The sequence below is a fragment of the Cebidichthys violaceus genome, unplaced genomic scaffold, assembly GCF_023349555.1.
Source record: "Cebidichthys violaceus isolate CVI_PGR_0920_01 unplaced genomic scaffold, fCebVio1.0.p SCAF_8, whole genome shotgun sequence".
NCBI lineage: Eukaryota > Metazoa > Chordata > Actinopteri > Perciformes > Stichaeidae > Cebidichthys > Cebidichthys violaceus.
The window spans coordinates 11,700,682-11,723,335 of NW_027176964.1; the positions used below are offsets into that span (position 1 = coordinate 11,700,682).

Consider the following 22,654-nt stretch of genomic DNA (forward strand, 5'->3'; position numbering starts at 1 on the left):
ATGACTAGTCTGGCTGATGCTTATCAGTGTGCTTGTCTGGCTCTGTTCATTCTCTTTGTGTTTGGAAAGAGGGAGGAACAGGTGTGTGTGTGTGTGTGTGTGTGTGTGTGTGTGTGTGTGTGTGTGTGTGTGTGTGTGTGTGTGTGTGTGTCTGGGGGGAAGGCACAAACAGACAGACAGTCACATGGTGTCTGTCTGTTTGTCTCCTCATCTGTCTTGGCTGTCTGCCTGGTCTTTTCTTTCTTTCCTGTTTTCCTCTGCCACCTGTTTGTCTCACCGTCCACCTGTCAGACCTGTCCTCATCTGTTTTTAATGTTTTATCTCTTTCTCCAAAACTAGAGTGAAAGAAAAAATAACGTTACCTTCTCATCACAGTTAGAGATACAGTATTTGTCCTCTGAGCACTAGGTTGGGGTCAAACAGCAGAAGACATGAAGATAATTTACTTGCCTTCTATACCATTATAATTGAGGCCTTCATAGAAGATAACTCGTTATGCAGACTAGAAAATAAAAATAAGAAGTGTATTCTTTTAAATGCCCCACTTGGCTGCCTGGTTCCCTTGTGGGCTCTTATTGATTTGGCTGCTGAAACAAAGTGTGGCTCCCAGTCCGTGGATAAATGGCTTATTGGATTAAGACTTCCGGGGGGAGGTGGGGGCAGTAAAACGCATAGAAATAAATAGACTCCAAAGGCAGATGCACCTTTTTCTTTTATACATCAGATCCCTGCTACAAGCAAAAGCCTACACACTGTGTAGATCAATGTTTGGGGAAACTTTGAGGATAAAGGGAAGTTGGATGAGAAAATGAAAGATGCGGCAATATCTTGTTATTGTTGCGTGGCTTTGACCAGGAAGTACACATCTTCATATCGGTAGCTTGATCTTTGACACAGTCGACGACTGCAGCAGAACAGGATGTGGTCTAGAAACAGACGGGGCGTGACTGACTGTGTCTGTGTGTGTGTGTGTGTGTGTGTGTGTGTGTGTGTCTGTGTCCTTTCCTCCCTCGCTGTCTGAGGCCGAATGAAAAGGCAACCCAAATAAAGGCTGTTTACTTCCTCCTGAGAGAGAAAAAAGGAGAATGAGCTGCATTACTCTGTCCTCCTCTGTTGCCTGCCGCTATCCCTCACCTTCTCCCCCTCCCCTCCTTCTGAATGCCAGACTCATGAATGGCTCAGGGGGGAAGGAAGGAGGGAGGAGGAGGAGGAGGAGGAGGAAGAGGAGGAGGAAGAAGAAGAAGAAGAGGACGGCGGATGGGTGGCACAGTTTTTTTTCTTTTTTGTGTGTAAACCCCTCTGTTTCTGTCCCATGAGCAAGATTGTGGTGCTCGCCTGGGGTTTGTTTCAGTTTTTATACACAACCACTAAAGCCCGCGTTTCAACAATTGTGCGGACAATTGGGCCCAATGGTGTTTATGTTTCAAGGCACCGAAAGGGATTGAAATAGAGGCCTGCTGCTCTGAGATGAAAGGTCGGACCGAGGCATGCACACTTTTTATGCTGCCATAGATAAGATTTGCCATTAGGCTTGTTAAGACTGGTTGTTTGCGTGTTTATATCCTGTGATTTTTTTGTTTTGTTACAGTGTTATCATTTCAGTAGCATATTCTCTGAAGAATCAACTCATGCTACCAGCTTAAAAAAAGTAGCACACTGATCATGGAGATTGTAGCATCAGTTAATCTGCGGATTGTTTTCTGTTTTCCTTTTGTCTAGAAGATATCATAAAATAATAATCACAATTTTCCTGAGCCTAAGATAATGTCTTTAATTGGTTGGTTTGTCCAAATCCAAAAAATATTCATTTTACAATGATATAGAAGTAGAAAACTGGAAAGTACTCGCATTTTAAGAAGCTGGAACGAGCAAATATTTAGCAAGTGACTCAAATACAACTAATCAATTAATTAACTTATCATTTCAGCTCTGGATGTATCTTGATATGCACAAAGATGTCCGTTATCTGGAAAGTGAGGAGAGCGTGACCTCAGACTTGATTGTGCATTACGTGTCGATCTGTGTGTATTTATGTTCTTTAGATATGAAACATGTGAATTAAACCAAGAGCAGAAACAAAACCAGGTTCCTCTGTTTGTGGATACGAGCAGAGACTGGCAAGAGCTGAAAAAGACTCACTTATATCCTCCGTGGTCTTCTGCTACAAAGAAATTGGTTATCTGTCAACTTTATGTGAAGTTGAAAACCTTCACTCCAATCAGAAATCAACTCTTCATGAATAATATGGTGGTGCTTTCACCAGCACAGCCAATTATAAAATCTAATGCTCTGAGCAGATTTTCATTTCTAGCTTAAAAAAAAACAAAACTTAAAGTTACACTAAATGTCAACCTCCATCTCATATGCCCCCTTTGAAGTAAAAAATAAATAAAATAAAGCTAGAAAATGACAGAGGCAACAGGTACTCCTGATGTAAATGAAGTGTTGGTGCTTTGCATTGGGAAGCACAGATGGAGCTCATGTTAGAAACTCCGCTGAAGTGCGTTTACTCTCCGCCTGCGTTTGCCAGACTGCGTGTATGGTAATGTACCGTCATGGCTGTCTGTGGAGGAGAGTGGTGCTTGTTATTGTTGGATTTAACAGCACTTAGGCTGCACAAAAACACTCTCTGCTCCATTAATGCGTCTGCTGTAGAAATGTCACGTGTGCTAATGGTCCGGGGACTAAACTAAGGCTCTGGAAATGGGTCATTGTAAAAGTTCACATGGCCGTGTGTCTAGAGCAGTATGCTTCATCTTGTTTTACAGTTTTGTGTGTGTGTGTGTGTGTGTGTGTGTGTGTGTGTGTGTGTGTGTGGCTACAGCGACTAGGGAGACTGCTGGTGATTAGGAGCAACGGGGCAGAGTTCAGTGAGTGTGTGGAATGCTAATCCACATTGTCATAAGGCGAGCTTCAGCTTGACAAAGGGCTGGAGACATAGGTGGTTAGGAGCTGTGTTTGTGTCGCAGAAGCAGATACGAGAGTTGTTTCATTATTGTAAATTACAGAGTAGCGTGTGTGTGTGTGTGTGTGTGTGTGTGTGTGTTAACAAAACTGCGGTGGGATGGTGGAATGGACAAGAGAGGTGGGCGGGGGGATAGCTGTGTTGAAATGTGCAAACGTTTGGACACACATTCATTAAGGAATAGAGCAGCAGGGATAATGAGTGTTTTTGTAGGCGGTGGGCGTTAAGCTGTCAACAGTCAGGTGAGCAGGAAATACAGGGAGAGTCAGGCAACCATTAGTGGAACACACAAACCTATACATGTATGGTCTATATGTGGATGCAAACTCACATGCACTTACACTCTTTTGTTATTTTTGCACACACAGGCGCATGAACACAGGCCTACCTTTTATTGAGCTGTCAGTCTTCTCATCAGCAGAGGGTCAAGCAGATGAAAGACCTCTGGATGACCTGGTGCTAACACCTGTGTGTGTGTGTGTGTGTGTGTGTGTGTGTGTGTGCGTGTGCGTGTGCGTGCGTGCGTGCGTGCGTGCGTGCGTGTGTAGGGGGGTAGTAGCGAGTGCCATTAACACACACACACACACACACACACACACACACACACACACACACACACACACATTCAGACAACCTTTAATATTGGAGGAAATCGAACTAGCGACGACCCAGCTCGTCTCCACACCACTGCAGTGGGTTTTATTGTTGTTTCTGTCAACTCTCCTCCCTCTTTCCCCTCCTTTCCTCTGTTTCTGCACTGTCCCACATCTCTCTTTGCCTCCCCTTTACGTCCCACCATCTCACTCTCTCTTTGCCTTCTCCCTCCCCCCTCCTCTTCAGTGCTGCAGTGCTGCCTTCTGGAGAAAAAAAAGGAAAAAACACCAACCGCGAGCGCTTGTAAACGGTTATATATATATATATATAACCGTGTATATATATATATATATATATATACATATACACACACACACACACACACACACACACACACACACACACACACACACACACACACAGAGACACACCTGGCTATGCATATGGCGCCAAGTCTATTAGATTTGCATGCACATGCTCATTCATCCATGCCCTTGTAAATAAGGGACTATCCCCTACATACAGTACACATGAATTCACACACAAATGAGGACTAGTTGTAGTTTAACAGAAAGGGTAACTTAAACAAGTCTAGATGCAGACAGCACAATTATTTTGCTATATGTAATACAATAGTTCTGTTTTCTTCTTCTCTCCGTGCTGAGACAATATTATTCTCACGTTTGTGTGTTAAGTAACACTAAACCTGCTGCTAGACTAGTAGCTTGTGTGTGTGTGTGTGTGTGTGTGTGTGTGTGTGTGTGTGTGTGTGTGTGTGTGTTCTGTGTGGATAAACATTAAGAGATGGCTTTAAGAGGCTAGTAAGTCAATTATTGATGCTTTCTACAACCTCTGTCTCTCCTTCCTTCCTTCTTCACTCTGCTTTTACACTTTTCTCCCGATTGAATTCTCTCCTTCCTGTTTCTTCTCCTCCTCCTACGTTCTCTCCCCTCTGCACCTCCCTTCTCCATCTCTCTGTCTGTTGCTGTGGGCTACCGAGCGGTGCATATTTCGATGCTGCAAAGTGTTGTTCCTCTGGCGCCTGTGCTACCTGTCAATTTGGTGTGAGAGTGTGTGAACTGCAGGCAGCCTGTGTGTGTAGTGTCAGGCCGTCTGCCGCTGATAAGCATCAACTCCATCAGCATGTGGCCTCTTGCTGAGCGCGTCCTGGATTTGCTCAAAACATGCACACGCACACGCACACGCACACACACACACACACACACACACACACACACACACACACACACATAAATACAACTAGAGGCAGTGCCAGCAGTATTTACTGAACCCACATGGCTCAGGGGGCTCAATGAATCATAAACATTCAACACACAAATATGTCTTCACATTGAGAGAGAGAGAGAGAGGGAGGGAGATTCCAGCCGTGTTGCATGTTGTACCGATGAATCACACACACAGAGGCACAGAGTGACAGGCCATGTTGTAGCCATGTTGACTATCATCTTGTTTTATTCATAGGCCTTCCTCAGTGGGCTCATTCAGCCTCTACTCTTTTTTAATTTTTTTTCCCTGCTGATTTTGTTTTCTACCAACACTGTATCATGACCGACTCGGGCCGTAGATCACGTGTGCTGCTCACTTTTAATGCCATTCGTCTCCATTTTCTATCTTTTGGAGGTCATTTGTCTCTGTTTCCTATCGTTTAAATGCCATTTGTCTACGTTTCCCCTTTGTGACGTTTCCTTACGTTCCTCGGCTCCTTTACACAGTCTGTGCATGATTTTAGTTTTTCATCATGTTCTATCCAACAGAATTTATGCTGCACTCTTTAATCTCGGTGTGTGTGTTTGTTTTAACCGCCGTCTCTCTCACTCTCTCTGTGTTTCAGAAGGCAGTGGAGGAGGAGGAGAGCCAGGTGAGGAAACCCTCAGCAGATCTCTGCTCCCCCAGCAGCAAGTTGAATGATGCCGACCCTGCAAGAAAGGTCAGTCGTCGGCTCCCGTCCTATCCAACCACCCCTCCATCACCTCCTACCGCCTCCGACACCCCCCTCCTCTACACACAGGTCGGCCTCTCAGGGCCACCCCCCCCCCCACCCTGACAGACAGACACACCCCCTGCTCACCCATTCATAGCGGCACGCTTCTCCTCTCTGACCTGTCAGGAAATACACTCATACAGCGGCTGAAGGGCTTTGCTTCTTCACCTCCCCCCATCACAGCACACACCAACTTTATATGCACACACCAAGGAAGAAGCTCTTTATTATGATTATCTCTTTTCTCCAACATGTGCACACACACACGCAAACACACACAAACTCCCAGCTGATGCCTGACGGATGATCCCTCATTCACATGTATACATGCATGCATATATTAGCTTTATTAGATATACGTAGCTCCAAGAGCGCCATATGCAATACTACACATTCCCTCCACCTCCTGCCGCTTCTCCTCATGTATTCCTCTGTATGCATATGTGTGTGTGTGTGTGTGTGTGTGTGTGTGTGTGTGTGTGTGTGTGTGTGTGTGTGTGTGTGTGTGTGTGTGTGTGTGTGTGTGTGTGTGTGTGTGTGTGTGTGTGTGTGTGCGCGCGCGCGCGGGCGGGCATTCAACTCATCCGTTGTCATAATTCATCTGCTCAGCTGCAAAATTGTATGCAAAGATCAATAAATGTAGATGGAAGATGCCATGTTGTGCCTTTTGTAACCGCAACATGTTGCCGTGTTGTGTGATATTTATCCGTGTGTCTTGTTATTTTTAGGAGAAAACATCTTCACCGACTCTGGTGTTCAATCGTCTTTTCTCGGACATCAAGGAGGAGCCAGGACACCCCACCCTGGTCCATCCCAGGTACTACACCCCCTTGACTTTGATTAAACAATCCCAATACACCGTTTTAGAGTTGCACCTACCGGTTATGTTCATTATCAAGTATCTAAAGGTTACTTTTTCGATTAATGATTAAAAAAAACTGTGAGAATCGGCCAATAAGACATCTTCAAATGTCTTATTTTGTCCACAGCTCAAAGATACAGTTTACAAAGCTATAAAATGAGAGAAGAGCAGTACGTTCTTCTCACATTTGAAACCAATTATTTGGATTTTTACATGATGTTGTTGTTGCTTAGTGCACTTCTACTTCATTTATAAAGACACATGATTTCTTGCATTAAAGTTGTTTAAATTGTTTACTAGCCTGCTGCCTCTGAGACGCATACTGAAGGTGTTTTTTTTGCCTCACTACTTTAGTGAAATAATTACCAAGTAAAGTTTCAGTTCGACTCCAGTTTTTTTCTGAGTAAATTAAACTCCCATCCCTAATTTCCCTAATTGGCGCTGCGATCCCTCTTCTGCTCTGTTCCCTCCTCGTCCTCTCTCCTTCATCACATGTGTCACTCCTCTCCCTCCCTCCTTCCCTTTTCTTTTCAGAGCCCTCGTTTCCTCTCTTCTGTTTCTCTGTTCCTCCCTCCCTTCCTCCCCTGAGCACACCAGCCTGTGTTTGGATATGGCGCTCTGATAGCTCACACAGCAATCTGACCCAGATTAAAAAAAACTGGAATTAGACGGTTTACGGCGCCACAGCTACATGTGACCGCCTTGACGTACTGACTGTGTGGAGTCTCACAGACGTCAGACCAGACACATTGGCAGGATTAGAGTTCTGGTCACTTACCAGCATCACATGACCGCTACACTCTCAAGCCAGCCGGGACTTGCGTAGACCAGTTTGGAGCATGTCTTTTGCATTGCGGCGTTACTAATAATGCACTGCTACAGCCAGGCATCGTGCTCAACATCCACAGCACTTAATGTCGTATTTGGGTTCTAGCAGCATCCATTAGCGGCACACTTGTCAAATACAAGCCAGGCTTACATTATTCAATCACATCTTTCATGTGAGGGAGTTTCAGATTCCCATTCAGGCGAGCAGTCTCCATCCAGAGGAAAGGAAGCAAGGCTGGGTTGGTAGTGCTGTAGTTTTTTTCAGGCAGAGCCCCACTGAGCTGTCATGCTCAACCTAGTTCACAGCTCCAGCTCTGTCTGGAGGGGACTGCTGGTGGGGGAGGGGTTTATAGCTTCTCTTCTCTTCTCTCCTCCATCTGCTCCTCTATCACTCTGTCTCTTTCTATTCCTCTCTCTACTCCCTCCCTCCCTTCCCACCATGCAGCCAGGAATAGACAGATAGTGTTGGCTCAGTGGCTTCAGTGCTTCTCCAGGCAGTATCTCTCTCTCAGTTGTACCCACTACCTGGACATTTGTGATAAGCCGAAAGGTCCGTTTGGGCTGAGATCCTGTAAACACACGATAAGAAGTATCCGTATTCCACACTGTGTTTTCAGCTCTTCAGATGGTGCGCTTACTGGAGGCTGAACCGCTACCAAATTACTTTTGTTTTGTTACTGATTCAGCTGTGTTTTATTGCTGGAGAGTTTAAAAGGGCCACATGAGTTATTGCAGGTGTGTGTAGCTTTATGTATATGAGCATTGCAAAGTCCATAACTCGTAACATTTTACGACGTTTACTGCAAAGACAGAAGTATGTGAAAGGTGACACTGCTACCATTATGACTAGAATGATAAAAACAAAGAGAAAACAGATGCTTGAGTCAATATGTACGTAATCAGTAGCATACGTCAAAATTACATTTTAATGCTGTTGTATGTTCAGTATTCTTATCAGTACATTTGTATATGTTTATGTACACGTGTACTTAGTTCAGTTCTTTAAATGTCTTCTTTCTTTATCTCTGTCTCTCTCCCAGTTACTACCTGTACACATACGACAAGATGGTGGCTCCCAACGTGTCTCTGCAAAGGGAGGCGGAGATGAGCCCCGAGATGTTCGGAGCGCTGCTCAAACACCACTACAGCCACAGAGTGCTGGGCCATGACGAGCCACCCATGGGTCAGTAATGAAGCACACACTAATGCACACTGAGTCGACTTACATTGGCAACCGTAAACATGCTGCAGTGATGCCAAATTACAAACCACTGGAATGTTTTCTGTCTGCGTTTGAACAGTTTTAATGTTGCCGCACATCTAATGCAATCAAGTATTCCCGGAACTACAACCATAAAAACTAACAGCCACCTCACTAACTTTATATTTAACCTTTGAACAACCACCTGAGGCCTGAGCCAGATAACCTAAGAGGTCTGATAAAGGACAAGCAGGTCAGAGAAGTAAAATGTAATCAAATTTTATGTAGAATTTTCCATAAAGTTCCCAAGACATACTGAGAGTTGTCATCCCTATAGATAAGATACGAGTGAGGCAAGTACTGAGCAAAGATGTCTCAAATCTATTAAACTAAAATAGAATAATACCTTTTCTTACTTGACGACCTACACTCTACAATAATTGTGTTCATGCAGGTACAAAATTGAAAACATTTATTAAATAGATTAATAAAAGCTGGTTGAAAGCTCTGGGGGAAAAAAGCCAATAAGTAGCCTACATTTTTTTTAATAATATGAATTCTTAATTTGGAAATTGGAACCAATTTGAGGTTAAAGTATTTCCACAAACAACAAGAGGCAGACAACACTGTTGATATTTGATTATTTAAATAGTACTTAATAACTACTCTTGTATACACTGTATGTACAGTAGACACATAAACACGGCTGACACATGCCTACTATAAATACATGACACACATACAGCAAGCGATTTACATGCATAAGTAGAAGAGACATGCAGATCATGCAGAGCAGACACGTGCTCTTACTGTAAACATACATCCTACAGTCAACTACCATCTAACACACACACACACACACACACACACACAGTTCCAGCCTGCAGCCATGCACATAATCATGCATTGACCTTCACATAAAGACTCTGGGGCACCTCAGTATTGATGAACAAGAGTGGTGGAAATGGCAGTGACCTCTTCTCTACCCTGTGTGTGTGTGTGTGTGTGTGTGTGTGTGTGTGTGTGTGTGTGTGTGTGTGTGTGTGTGTGTGTGTGTGTGTGTGTGTTTTATGTGCATGTTGATGTGTGTTTATTACTCCTGAATTAATAAGATGCGTGTATATTTAGAGTGAGAGAGTGTGAATCATGGGAATGGTTTTCCGTCTACCATTATTCCGCCACGTCTGACTGCCAGGCTGTCTCTCGCTCTCTCTCGAATCTCTCGGGCGTTTCTGCTCCCCTTTTTCTTCTCCAACCAATCTGTCTCTCCTCCTTCCATTCTCTCATCCACCCTTTTTCTCCTGGCAGCCTTTTCCACATCCTCTGTGAGTCCGTCTGCTCCCGCACTTCCTCTCCCATCCATCCATCCATCCATGTCTCTTTCTTCTCTTGCTCTCTTCATCTCCGCCTCCCTCACAGTCTGCTGTCACCCCCCCCCCCCCCCCCCCCCCTTTTTACCTTTTCATCCTCTTCTTTTTCTTCTTCTTATTGAATGATTTCCTCCCCCAGTTTGTCCGTGTGCCTCTCCCCCCCCCTCTCTCCTGCTTATTTCCTTTTGATCCACATCCAAATGACCCACTCCTGTTATGTGTGTGCTTCTACTAGTGTGTGTGTGTGTGTGTGTGTGTGTGTGTGTGTGTGTGTGTGTGTGTGCGTGTGCTGCGGGTTTCAGTATGCGCAAGTTAGTTTGAGTCGGTAAATGAGTGTCCTCTCCAGTGCCAGACAGAGCATCATATTTCCTGTCACACACACACTTTATGAATAGATTATTCTGGCAAACAACCCACCTTTGTCATGCTCTCTTTCACTATTTCTTCTTCTCTTTCTGTCTCTGAGCTTATACCTTCAAACACACCATCATTAGTAGCCCTATACATGGCCCATGGCAGCTTCTGTACACATCTGTGTCTTTGTGTGTGAGAGTATGACACCGCCTGTTTGATCCGTATCCCATGATGTACACTTTTAAAGTGAGGGAACGAGCCAGAGTTTGAACAGAGGAGGAGCCCACGCAGAGTGGCGTAGCTCCCACACAAGGCCCTTTATTTCTCTCGCTCTCTTCTTTCTCTGTGTCTTAGGGTGCACACATACACACACAGAATTTGTGGCTGAGTGTTTGGTTCCTATGCTGTTGCCATGCCTTGCTTGCGCTCGCGCTGAGAAAGTGGTGTGAGCTTTTATGAGTTTGTGCGAGGGTGTTACCTCAGTGTAGGCGGGAGCATGTGCACGAGCTCGACTCGCACTTCCTGTCTTTCAACCACCTCCTCTTTCTTTTTGTTTTGTTTTTAAAACTCCTTCCTTCATCTTCCTCTTCCTCCCTCCACAGATCTTCATGCGTCGCCTCCCGTCGCTGCTGCTGGCGTCGAGGAGGCCAAATCCCAACATGCCGCCGCCGCCGCCTCGACCAGTGAACAGGAATGCCAAACCCAGGCAGTTTCCATGGAGACAAGCAGCCAGAGCTGCAAGATAGCCGCCCACACCCCCCCTCCTTCTCCTCCCGTGTCGTTGTCGTCGTCGGTAGCGGAAGTAGCGGCTAAGGACACGGGCTCTGCCATGAGCGTCGCTACAGTGGGGGGGCTGGAGGACGACAAGGACAGAATCGTTGTGGAGATCATGCAGATGTACAGCAGGCAGCAGGAGAAGCTCAACTCCACCCTGCACAAGCAGCTGCAGCTGGAAATGGTGAGTTGGCGGTCGGAAAAAGAACAAAGACTCAGGATGAATGAGCCTCCGACTGAGACCGCAACTGTCCTGGCCTATTAAAAGTGTCCCTGATGCTCACCTTCCACCGGCCCCTCCCTCTCTCTCCTGTAGCCTAAACAATATCAGCCTGAATGTTTGTATCGGATGCTTCTGCAATTTGTCAAACAAGTCAGCAACCCTGTTTATGTAAATTACAATGTTTCACTGTTGTGTAACATATTGTATATTATTCACACACTCAAGTTTCATTTCAATTTTGACATATGGAAGTAGAGTTGACCTACATTGTGGTGACGTTAACATCTGCGGCTGAATTATGTCCCTGCATTTAAACCCACCAATGGGATTCTTGAGAGACTTGAGAGAACAAAATGTATGACAAAATAAAAATGTAAGCAAATTGTACTGGAAAAAAAAACAGATAAGTTAAATGTATATAGGCCTAGACAAAACTTTTACTTTGTAGTCTGTCCTTGACGTCATCATCGTCATCCATAATCCCACTGAAACTCTTAAAGCACAGTTTTTGATTCCATCAAAATGTTGGAAGCAAGGCTGTTTAAGCATGCCATTGTGCCGTTGTGGTATCAAACATCCGACCTCTTTGTCATTTATAGCACTTTACTCTACAAAGGGTCAGTGAAATATCACATGATCATTGTTATTTCCCCCGTTTCTCCAGGAGCTGGAGGCGGTGCGCGGGGGCGAGGCCGCAAGGCTACGGGAGCTGAGCGCCGAGCAGCGGGAGCTGCGCAGCGAGTTGGAGGCGGTGCACAGCGAGCAGGCGCGGCAGCTCAGCCAGGCCCGCCAGGAACAGCTGGAGCTGGAGACTCGTCTAGAGCAGCTCCGGCAGCAGGCCTGCGCCTGCGAGCCGGGGGCTCAGCGCCAGCAAGAGGCCCACTACGCTGCACAGGTATGGACTTAGCAGGGCTTGGATCTCATTGGCTTGGATCTCTTAACATATGCCATTTTTTATCTCTGACGCCACAGTGCTCCAATCAAACTAAAGGAAGCATCACTGCAGTGTTCTACATATTGATGCCTCCTTTCATTTTCTAAGCATTTACAACTAATGAATTATCTTGAACTCTGACCACCAGATACGAATATGAGAATTTTGAGAATATGAATTTCCTCTAATGGTAATATTTTTTTCTACCATACCTTTCCTGTCCTATATGAGTCACTATGCTGTTGAAGAGCACACGCACACGCACACACACACACACACACACACACACACACACACACACACACACACACACACACACACACACACACACACACACACACACACACACACACACGCGCACTCCTACTCCTACTCCTACAGAGTCTTTGTTTGGGTTTCCACTAGACTTATCTCCAGATAGGTTCTGTTATGCTGGTCTGCAGCATCCCCCTCCTGTCTGTCTGTAAAGCTGCTCCGCCTCCCTCGGCATCAAAAACAGGATGTCTGCCAGTTAGTTAGGAGAGGAGAGTTAGACATTGTCTCATGTAATTTACAAGTTCAACACACATTTCCAAAGTCTGAGTAAAAACACAAAAGTCAATCAAACTTGAAACGTAAGAATCAAGAATGTCTTCTAAATCTTTTCTTGTTTGATGTTGAAATCACACGATTATGATTGTTAGGGCTCTTTTCTCTTATCTTTCTATGGCTAACAGCAGCACACTGGCTGTGACAGCAGGCTGTAGTAAACAAGGTTAAGGACCGGATGCCTGACAGAGTAACAAATAATGACGGTTAAGGTCTTTCCAATCACAATGTGTCTGCGTCTTGACAGTCACAAGATACAGTGCAACACCAGTAGATAGCCTATCTGCTACAGTCTGTTATGATAGCCTACTAGCTAACTATCTGTTTGTCGTCTAAATGTTGTGTGTTGGGTCTGTTTTGTGTACTTGTCTTGCTGCATTTTTTGAGTTTCTGATAGGAAGAGATTAAAAAGAATCCTTAAAAATCTTGATGGAGTTTTGTATTGTCCGACGTAAGGCTGGGAGATATACCGGTTTTAATTTCCCGTATGATATAAATTTTTCATATACCGTCATAGCCGAAACAACTGCTGTCACTCTTCAACAGGAAGCAAAATATATTGTTTGCCGCGTAGAGTGCTACGGTTGGAGCTACTTATGTATTGAGAGGGACCCCTAAGTTATAGTTATAACTTTATAACACAACAATTAATAACCCACAACTAACGCTCTTTAACAGGGCAACACCACGGCACACAACAGTTTGTGACACATAAACAATTTGTAACACTAATAATTGTACATTTAGAAAATTTCACCGCCGAACAGCATGCTGGGTACAACTCGGTAGCTAGCCGTTAGCACAACAGTCTGCTAACAGCAGGGAGAGGCTCCGTCACGTTAATTAAAGAACAGAAAAGAGCAATGAAGGAGGAACAAAGAGAGACCGGAGATGCACCAATAGAGTCTGTGCCCAAGAGAGGAGCTGTGTCTGCTGTTTGGAAGTGTTTTGGTTTAAATAAATCCGACGTTTTGCGATGAAGGAGCCACTGTTGTTGCTGCTGGTGGTAACATGAGCAACTTACATCACTTCAACAGAAAACATGAGTTATTTTCATGTGTGTAATAGATGCAATCTGAAATGTACACCTTGAAAACTGCAAACCTATCTACGTCACGTTTTTATGTTTGTTAAATTATCAGTAGCGATAACAAAATTATATGTTTACTATACATATTACAAACAAAAACACTTTAAAAACAAACAAAAAAATAATTACCGAAAAAAAATACCGTGATATACCGTGAAACCGGTATAATCTTACAAAATACCGTGATGTACATTTTTGTTCATACCACCCAGCCCTAGTCCGATGCAGCATCATTCCCACTTAACAACATGTCTAAGCGTGACTTAACGACAGATTATTGTTAAATGTGTTAGACTAAAATTGCTGTAGGCATCCGTTGACCTCATGTCTGTCTCTCTCCCCCCCAGTTGTCGGAGTTACGTCAGAGGCTGGAGCGAGCAGAGACGGACCGGCAGGAGCTGCAGGAGGAGCTGCGCAGGGAGCGTGAGGCGCGGGAAAAGCTTGAGCGCACAATCGTCCAGCTCAAGCAGCAGATGGTTCATTCTGCCACGGTGGGAGGCAGCCCCTCTCCTCCGCTTACCCCTTCAGCCGGACCCCCGAACGCCCACTGCCCGCCCTCCTCCTTCTCAGAGGCCCCAGCGGCTGGCCAAAAGTAACTGCCACCCCCCTCAGGCACCTCCCTCATTCCTCTCCCGATCACCCGCCAACTCTACAGACACAAACAAATCAGCCTAAAGCAGAAAAGGAGCTTTGCATCTCCTCGGGCTGTTTTTTAAGTTGTGCATTTCACCCCCACCCTTTTATTTCAGTGTCGGACTGACTTTTGGTTTTGTAATTTAACATCACTTAAAAGAAAAGTTTTATGTTGTGTTTCTTTATTATTCTTTCTTTTTTTCTCCCTCCTCTCTTTAAACAGTATTTAAATTTAAAAAATGTTTGGGCATGTGTGTTTGATTTAATTTATAGTTTTTACTGAACAAACAGCTGCTTTAGACGTTGACGGTCAAGTAGACACCAACTCGACCCCCCCACAATTGTCACCTGCCTCTCCCATCCCTTCTGTCTCTCTGGATTCTGGAGCTAAAGACTTTGAGGTTCCAGACTTAAGCTCAGACACAGACTCGTTCCGGACGTCACTTCATGCTACTACCTGGCACAGCAGCCGGTGTCCACGGACACATAATGGTCGCCTGGTTGCGGTGCCCCCTTCTCCGTCTCTGTACTTGCAGCCCAAACGCTGAAGTACCAGCGACTGCAGGAAACTGCATGGACATGTCCATACTGCTTTTCCTGCTCCTTATAAAAACACAGAAAGAAAAGGTGTAACAACATGTCAAAGAATATTAAATCTCTCCGGAGGAGAAAGACCTTTACTGTACAAAAAAAAAAGACATTATGCGGATGTCGTAAAAACCTCATGAAAATATGCCAATAGTGACGCTGAACTTGAAATGAGTGTTTTTGAGTGTGACCCCCCACAAGGTAGCTAGCTAGCAAATCGTCTGGCCTGGACACCAGCTGCTCCTGGACTCTCCTGTCATAGACCAAACAGTCTGTCGGTTGATCCAGTGTCTCCTCTCCACACACACACACACACACACACACACACACACCTTTCACCGCTGTACGCTAGCGCCGTTGCACTCTGCTGGGAAACTCCATAACACTGTGGTTTTCACCCACTTTAGGCTAGACAGGAAACACTGTGCTCTTTTCAGGCTTGTCATGAAGAAGCTCACAAGCAGTGTTTTGCACTTAATACGCTCTCCTCCCCCAGAATCCCAGAGGAAAGGAATGTGTCTGGACACGGGGGGCTGGTTGAACCAGTGTAGCTTTTCTAAGAAAGAGGGAAAGGCAGCGTCTGGTAGCTGTACTGCGTTACCCATAATACATGCAACATCCTTACATGTCCGCGCACACACTCGAGAGTGTCAGTGCGGTCCAGGCATTCAGGCAGAACAATGGGCCCCAGCGTTCCCAGCAGATGATCAAAGCACCAGTCTGGCCTCTGTTTTGTTTTCTGGGCTTCTCTCTTGCATCATTTGACTTCATTGTCAGCAGACGTTTTTTATCCACCACCCTGTTTGTCAGAGCGTTGTTTTAAGAATGTGGGTCGCAGGTGAAAGCAGTTAGTCCGGGGTGGGTTTTGGGCCTCGGGTCCGGCCCCTGCTTCACGTTATTCTGCCTGGCTGAACAAACAGCACTGGGCAGGAAGAGTAAGAGAGGGGCGGTGAGGATTGAGGGGAGCCCTCAGGGTGCAGCAGGCTGGGTGGCCCAGACGCCAGGGGTACAGAGGGAGCCCTCTTTTTGTTTTGTGCAGTCAGAATGGGGGCAGCTGTTGTAGTCTGTGGGCCTCTGGGTGAGACTGTACAGGACACCTCCCCTCCCACAAAACGACCGTCACTCACTCACACATACCCGTCCATCCGTCCATCTCCAGTGCCAGATCAGCTGGGGGTGTGCAGTGTTTTGTAGATGCCCAGGAGAGCGAGCAGACGTCCAGCCAGAGGAAGAGAGGACTTTTATTGTGTCAGTTACCAGGCAAAAGCGCTTTTTATTGCCACTAAGGAGATCCCTGTAAGTGTGTGTGTGTGTGTGTGTGTGTGTGTGTGTGTGTGTGTGTGTGTGTGTGTGTGTGTGTGTGTGTGTGTGTGTGTGTGTGTGTGTGTGTGTGAGTGAATAATTGAAGAGAAGGGGATCGGCCTCAGCTAAACTCTGAGCTTTTTTTTTTATGCATCTGCTATAAATGCAAATGAATAGACATTCCACTGTGCTCCATCCTGTTGAATGCAGATTTTCTTACACAGCTTCCCTTCACAATAACAGATGTTAAAGACCAGAGTACAGTTGTGGTTTGTTGATTGTCATAAAAGCAGGTGCAAGCCAGTAAAATCAAACCCACGCCGCAAATGTACACTCTACTGTTCCAGTTTATTGAAATTATTAAAGAAAATATTTAACGTATTAACTAAAGATTTATATTCACTTTGTAAATACAGTAGTCATTAATATATTAACTGTTCTATGAAAAATCTTCAAAAGGTTATAGAAATTGGACCAGATGCTCAGATGTTTTTGCTTTCTTTTTTAAAAAAGTTATCAGAACTTGACGTGACTTGTCGAGTAGGTGGGTGGGTGGGGGGGGGGGGGGGGAACGCATGGTTTACTTTACACATGATGCAAGAGAAAGGCGAAATAGGAATATAATACTTTGTTACACACTTTACCCCCTTTTCTGAAATGATTTTTTTTTTTTTTTTTGATTTCATCTTGACGGACTGTTGATCGTGTAATGTAACGAGCTTTCCCCTCTTTGTTAACCCCCCCCCCCCCGAGATGAATTGAAAATGAAACATTTGTTTAAGAAAATGCATTTTGGCAAAAAACAAAACAAACTAATTTTTTTTTTCTTTTTTATGCATGTTTTGCTGCCCCTTAAGTTTTGTGTCACTGGGCCAATTTATCAAGTTTTTCATTGTGGAAAAGAAGAAGAAGAAGAAGAAGATGATGTTTCCCCCTCACGTAACGCACAAACTATTAAGGCGGCTCATATGCATGAACATTGAACATGTGCAAGTTTTATATCATTATTGGTTGACGAGCTATAAATTCAGATTATGAAGAACATAAAATGTAGCTTAATGTGATTGTGTGTGTGTGTGTGTGTGTGTGTGTGTGTGTGTGTGTGTGTGTGTGTGTGTGTGTGTGTGTGTGTGTGTGTGTGTGTGTGTGTGTGTGTGTGTGCGTGCGTGCGTGCGTGCGTGCGTGCGTGCGTGCGTGCTGGCCTCCCACGTCTGATTGAAGCACAGCAGCTTTGTAAAGGGAAAGAGAGGAAAACTTGCTCATGTAGCTCTGGATGTGTACTTATGTTTTCTGGTTCTGATCATTTATTCCTGTCTGGATGTGTAAACGTCACTTAAAAGATAATCAGTATTGGTTTTACTGACTTAATTACCTCTTAAGAGGCACCAAAAAATGTCTTTCAATTCATCACATGAGCAGATATCTAATTTGTTACTTTGTGTAATTTGCATTTTATACACAAGGGGCCGTTGTTTAGGTTCTTTAATCAGAGTCCATAATTTAACAGTGAAAGGGGAGGAAAGTCCCACGGAACACTGTTTGCTGGGCCTTTTTTGCATTTTGCAGTGTTATGAGAACTTGGATATGCTTTGTACAGAATTTTTACAGGTGTGAAGTTTGCCCAACAGACAAGAAAAGGATGTGAACTGAGCCGAGTTGTACCATGTGGACACATTTCAATACAGGATTTACATGCTCGTTGCCTCCTGGGCTCTGTGGAGAAAACCAGTAAACAAATCCACGGTGACCTGTGAACTGTTGCAGAAGGTATTCTTTGTAGTCGGCTGTGTCATTTTTTCAGCCGGTAATTATTCTGTGCCAGGTTGGGAGAAGCCAGGAAGTGTGGCTGCATTGGTGATTGATCACACAGATCACTGGTTACTAAGAATAGGTGCACCATGTTTTAATTTAGAGACTCCTGCTATAGATGACAAAAAAATATATATATATATATATCATGGCTTTGCTAAAAAAGAACCCTTTCCCCCTTCGATGCTGTTCTGAAACATGAAACACAGTGTGTGTGTTTGACCATTGCATACTACGTTGCCAATACTACAGTGTGATGAGACTTTTGTTCTTGCATGAATCGAGACACTGTTCTCCTACCTCATGTTGTGATATAAAAAATATGTTTTTTAAGCAGAAGAAGCTGCATCTCTAACTGTTTATCATCATTGATATTTACTAGTAAATGACATACCTGTAAATGCTTTTAGCTAATACCTCAGTTGTATCTAGTGTTTGTTTTTTTTCTGTTTTTGCCCTTCCCTGATTTCAGATCTTGTAAATATATACCCTGTATAGATAATGAACTTGGATCAAATTCAAGTAAAGTTCTGTAGTGTCAAACCAGTGTCGTCTGTTGCCTTTTTATTTGCTGGTGATATTTGTCCTCATAACTTGAATCACTTGAAAATGATTCGAGTCAACCACAATAGGAACAAATGTATGTTTTGTGTTGCGTAAACAAAAAAAGAGAGCAGCATCTCTCGAGCCAGAGCATGTCAACATACACAAATATATTGCAGAGCTGTAACAACAGTTGATCGTTAGGGGATCAACAGAAAACGTTTTGTTTTAATGGAAAAATGACAAAATTCGCTTGTTCCAGCCACTCAAATGTAAAGATTTCTGGGGGGGTTTCTTCGTCTTTTGGATAGTGAAGTGAATATTTGGGCAGATAAATCAATAATTAAAATAATCATAATAGAAGCCCTGAATATGTGACGAGCAGTATTGGACGAGTAGCAATACTAATGTAGAAATACTCTAAGAGTAAAAGTATTGTTTAAAATATTATTATCAAATATTCTGAAACTTCCAATAGTAAAAGTAGTCATTTTGCATTCCATAGTCCATTTCAGAATAATGTATATTATATTATTGGATCATAATTATTGATGCATTAATATGTTCAATATTGCATCGGGTTAATGTTGAGCTGATTTATTTTTTTCCTTTTTTTATCTAAGCGCTACAAATTCAAATGGATGTGACAACTTTATATACTGCTGGGTAGCTTGTGAATTTCCCTCTTATTGATATATTAATATATTTGTTGAATCTGTAAAGTAACTAGTAACTAAGGTTATCAAGTAAATGTAGTGGAGTAGAAATCACAATATCTCCCTCAAATGTAGTAAAAGTAGCAGAATATTAACGGCCTTGAATAACATACAAGCACATCAAAAAGTGTACCTAAGCACAGTACTTGAGTCAATGTACTGGTGAGAAGTATACTGTATGTCATGGTATATTTTCCCGGCCTGAGTTTTAACATGTAGAGCAGAGATTTTAGATATTACATTTTACTTTTTATTTTTAAGTAAATCTTATTTCGATGGCAAGGCTGCAAAATCTGAGTATAATACTTGTGTTTGTAATTTCATATTTATATTTAGCTAACTGTGCAGCTTGTCAGCATAATCACAGAAAGCCCTCTGACACATCTGACATCAAAATGGCTCCTGCTGAACCCAACACCTTAATTTCACCAAATGTATTACAATTCATTCTTTAGTTAATCCGTTTAATAGTTGTTCATACATTTCACTAAAAAAACCACAAAAGTCAACCTCGTTGCAGTAAATATATAGTCAGTGGATCACCAAAGTCATTAGGATTCATTCTCATAGGACCGTGAATGTACCAAACATTGTAATCCATCCAATAGTTGTTGAGGCCTTTCGTTCTGGGCCAAAGTGGTGCACTAACTGACAGACACAATACATTGAAATCTCCACTCACAGAAGCTGTCAGGAGGAACTGCTGCCAGGCCCTGCGTTATCTGCGAAACTGGACAGACGGCACATAAAACGACGGCTATCAGAAGGCTGTTGAGGAAGCAGAGCCAGGCGATGTTCAGACCCAGGTATGCAGGTATCCCCACAGGTAGCAGGAGGACCATGGCCAGAAAAAACAGGAACGGGACCCATGTCTTCAGAAATATATGTATGGCTTGATGAACGACATCTCTTCTGGAGTGAGCTCTACTCTGGTCTGTACTTTGGTCTTTCAAAGGAGGATTTTTTAAGAACCGTGTGCTGCACCTAGCATGCAACGCTGCACAGCACAGAGTCAGGAGGAGAAACATGGAAACCTGCAGGATCTGAGTGGTGTGGATTATCCAGCACTGGTGTATCTGGTTGTGGTACACTCCCTCCATGACAGGAATGAAGTTGGACAGCAGGAAGACGTAGAGAGCAGCGAGGTACCACAGGAGGCCGGTCACAAACAAGCAGACAATGAATCTGATCCTGCCAGTGACGGGAAACCTCCGAGTGACTCTGAGGAAATGGTCCAAACCGGCCACGACTACAACAGGCCACTGCAGAGCATTGCACATCTGTCCGAGGATTTGAACCAGCAAACATATGTGGTACCTGGTCAGCTTCAACCCCAGGAGGATGACGTATCCATCAGCGTGCATGTGCAGGGTGGTGACAAAGAGGGTCAGGATTGTGTCGACGACAGCGAGGGAAACACTGAAAACTCCCAGGAAGCTTTTGCAGATGTGGCTCCTCTGGTGAAACACCAGAGCGCAGCTGAGCAGACATTTTCCTCCCAGACCGAGCAGGATGTAGGGGATGGAGATAATCATGGTGTGCAGTGTTTAACCAGAGGTGCATCAGGTGCAGTGGGTCATTATGGAAACTCTGCTGCTGCAGGAGGAGAAAGAGCATTTAAACAGCATTTTATCATCCATTTGGTTTTGCCCACCTGAATATACGCAAGTCTTCCAACTTCAACAGGAAATATGTGGTTCTTTGCTCCACTATGTTCTAGAGCTGAGAGGAACTGCAGTTATCACGTGATAAAATTGTCAATTCAGAAATATTGTTTATAGCTGCTTTAAAGCTCAGACAAAAACATTCAACCCGATCACATTGGATTGATTACAACAGTAGCAAACATCACACTAATTGACTCTAATGTTGTTAAACTCTGACCTGACTCCCTTTTTTTTCCAAATTATCCTTGCTCACTTCAATCCAATGAGAAGAGATACAAAAGACACAAAATGACAGAAATATCTCCTGTGAAATACAAAAGACTGTTCTAACTTTGGCAGAAAATACAAGTCAGTGTTGGACCCCACTGATCATAGTAAGATGCTGATTGAGAAAACATGTTTTCAGGCTTTTAGATGAAATAGAAGACATATGACGATCCTTACCAGTTTTCGTCAGCTTTGACTGAAACGTTTCACCTGTCTGCATGGAGACAGTGTCCGACAGAAACCAGCCTCCTTTTTTTACTTCTTTCTTCCAATTAACACTGGCAGCAGAAACCTCAAGCGTCTCATCGAAGCGTTTGAGATCAAGGAAGCTGAAATGATCAAAAGATGAACTGAGTACTTATGAGTCTGTTCACTTCAGGGTTTTCTGGCTTCTCGTCATGTTGATTTTCACCCAGAAAATTCCACTTCCGCTTTGTAAAACTGTCATTCAGTCTGCAACCATTTCAACTGTCAGCTCAGTCTGCAGTGACAATAAACCCAACCAGGAAATGGAGCACAGGCACAAAGTCTCCTCTGAGAGTTTAAAGGGAAAGGGGATATCATTTTATAAATATATTTTATAATAGGAATATTACTGTTATTTGAGTTGGGAATTTATTTGCTTTTTGCCTCCACAGCATATTGTTTCATGGATGATGATATATTTTTATTTTTTATTATATGCCTAAATTATATTTTGGATTTAAAAAAACAGAAGTGTTTTTACACACAGTTTCCTTACATTTGACTGTTTTGAGGCCAATAGGTACTTAGAAATAAAAAAAATGCATTCATTTTTTTAAACTACTATTTCCAAGGTGAAGAATGAACACTGTGCTTATTTTCATTTGTACATTTTATTTTCATTTCATAGGAAAATTGCCGGTAACAAACCGGTAACAAAGCAGGTTGAGCGGTAGAACCTGTTTTAATAGGGACTTGGCATTGACAAAATATTGACACAGACCTTAACAGACAGTGAACTGAGCAAAAAGATTTATGTATAAGTCCTTTTTACTATTTTTATTGTACTTTTTTTAATTAAGATATTGCGGTGCTGCAACATATTTATCAATATTGATAAATCATCATTTATCAAATCCAGCTTTACACTAATAGATTTCTCTCATTTTGACGCAAGACTTTTGCAACACAACACTCATGCAAAGACACCATTACCTTTGGATTTACTACCCGTGGGACTGTGGTCATCTGATGTTAGATGCAGCACTGTGTGTCCATCTCTGTTCCCTTCATGAGGTTATCAAATATCCAGCATGAGTGCAGCTGTGCTATTCAAAAGGTTGGGTTTAGAAGGCGTGGTTGACAGAAAGGGAAGGCAGA

At 43.6% G+C, this 22,654-nt stretch overlaps 2 protein-coding genes across 2 annotated transcripts; one reads left to right on the forward strand and one right to left on the reverse strand.

Moving 5' to 3' along the window:
- Nucleotides 1-18,660, forward strand: skila (SKI-like proto-oncogene a). Its single transcript, XM_068737860.1, has 8 exons — nucleotides 1-81; nucleotides 1,166-1,340; nucleotides 5,335-5,507; nucleotides 6,290-6,378; nucleotides 8,292-8,434; nucleotides 10,779-11,134; nucleotides 11,838-12,068; nucleotides 14,133-18,660. Exons 1-8 carry the CDS (start codon nucleotides 1-3, stop codon nucleotides 14,379-14,381), a joined length of 1,497 nt encoding a protein of 498 aa, XP_068593961.1. The 3' UTR covers nucleotides 14,382-18,660.
- gpr160 (G protein-coupled receptor 160) lies at nucleotides 18,552-22,579 on the reverse strand. Its single transcript, XM_068701869.1, has 3 exons — nucleotides 22,490-22,579; nucleotides 21,488-21,639; nucleotides 18,552-20,972 (listed from the first exon to the last, which is right to left on the reverse strand). Exon 3 carries the CDS (start codon nucleotides 20,909-20,911, stop codon nucleotides 20,021-20,023), a length of 891 nt encoding a protein of 296 aa, XP_068557970.1. The 5' UTR covers nucleotides 20,912-20,972; nucleotides 21,488-21,639; nucleotides 22,490-22,579; the 3' UTR covers nucleotides 18,552-20,020.
- Between the last annotated feature and the right edge of the window lie 75 nt (nucleotides 22,580-22,654).

Coding starts and splice junctions, on each gene's coding strand:
- skila (XM_068737860.1), top strand. CDS start 1: ATGACTAGTCTGGCTGATGCTTATCAGTGTGCTTGTCTGGCTCTGTTC. Junction 82..1,165: donor TTGGAAAGAGGGAGGAACAG/GTGTGTGTGTGT, acceptor TCTGAATGCCAG/ACTCATGAATGGCTCAGGGG. Junction 11,135..11,837: donor AGCAGCTGCAGCTGGAAATG/GTGAGTTGGCGG, acceptor CCGTTTCTCCAG/GAGCTGGAGGCGGTGCGCGG.
- gpr160 (XM_068701869.1), bottom strand. CDS start 20,911: ATGATTATCTCCATCCCCTACATCCTGCTCGGTCTGGGAGGAAAATGT.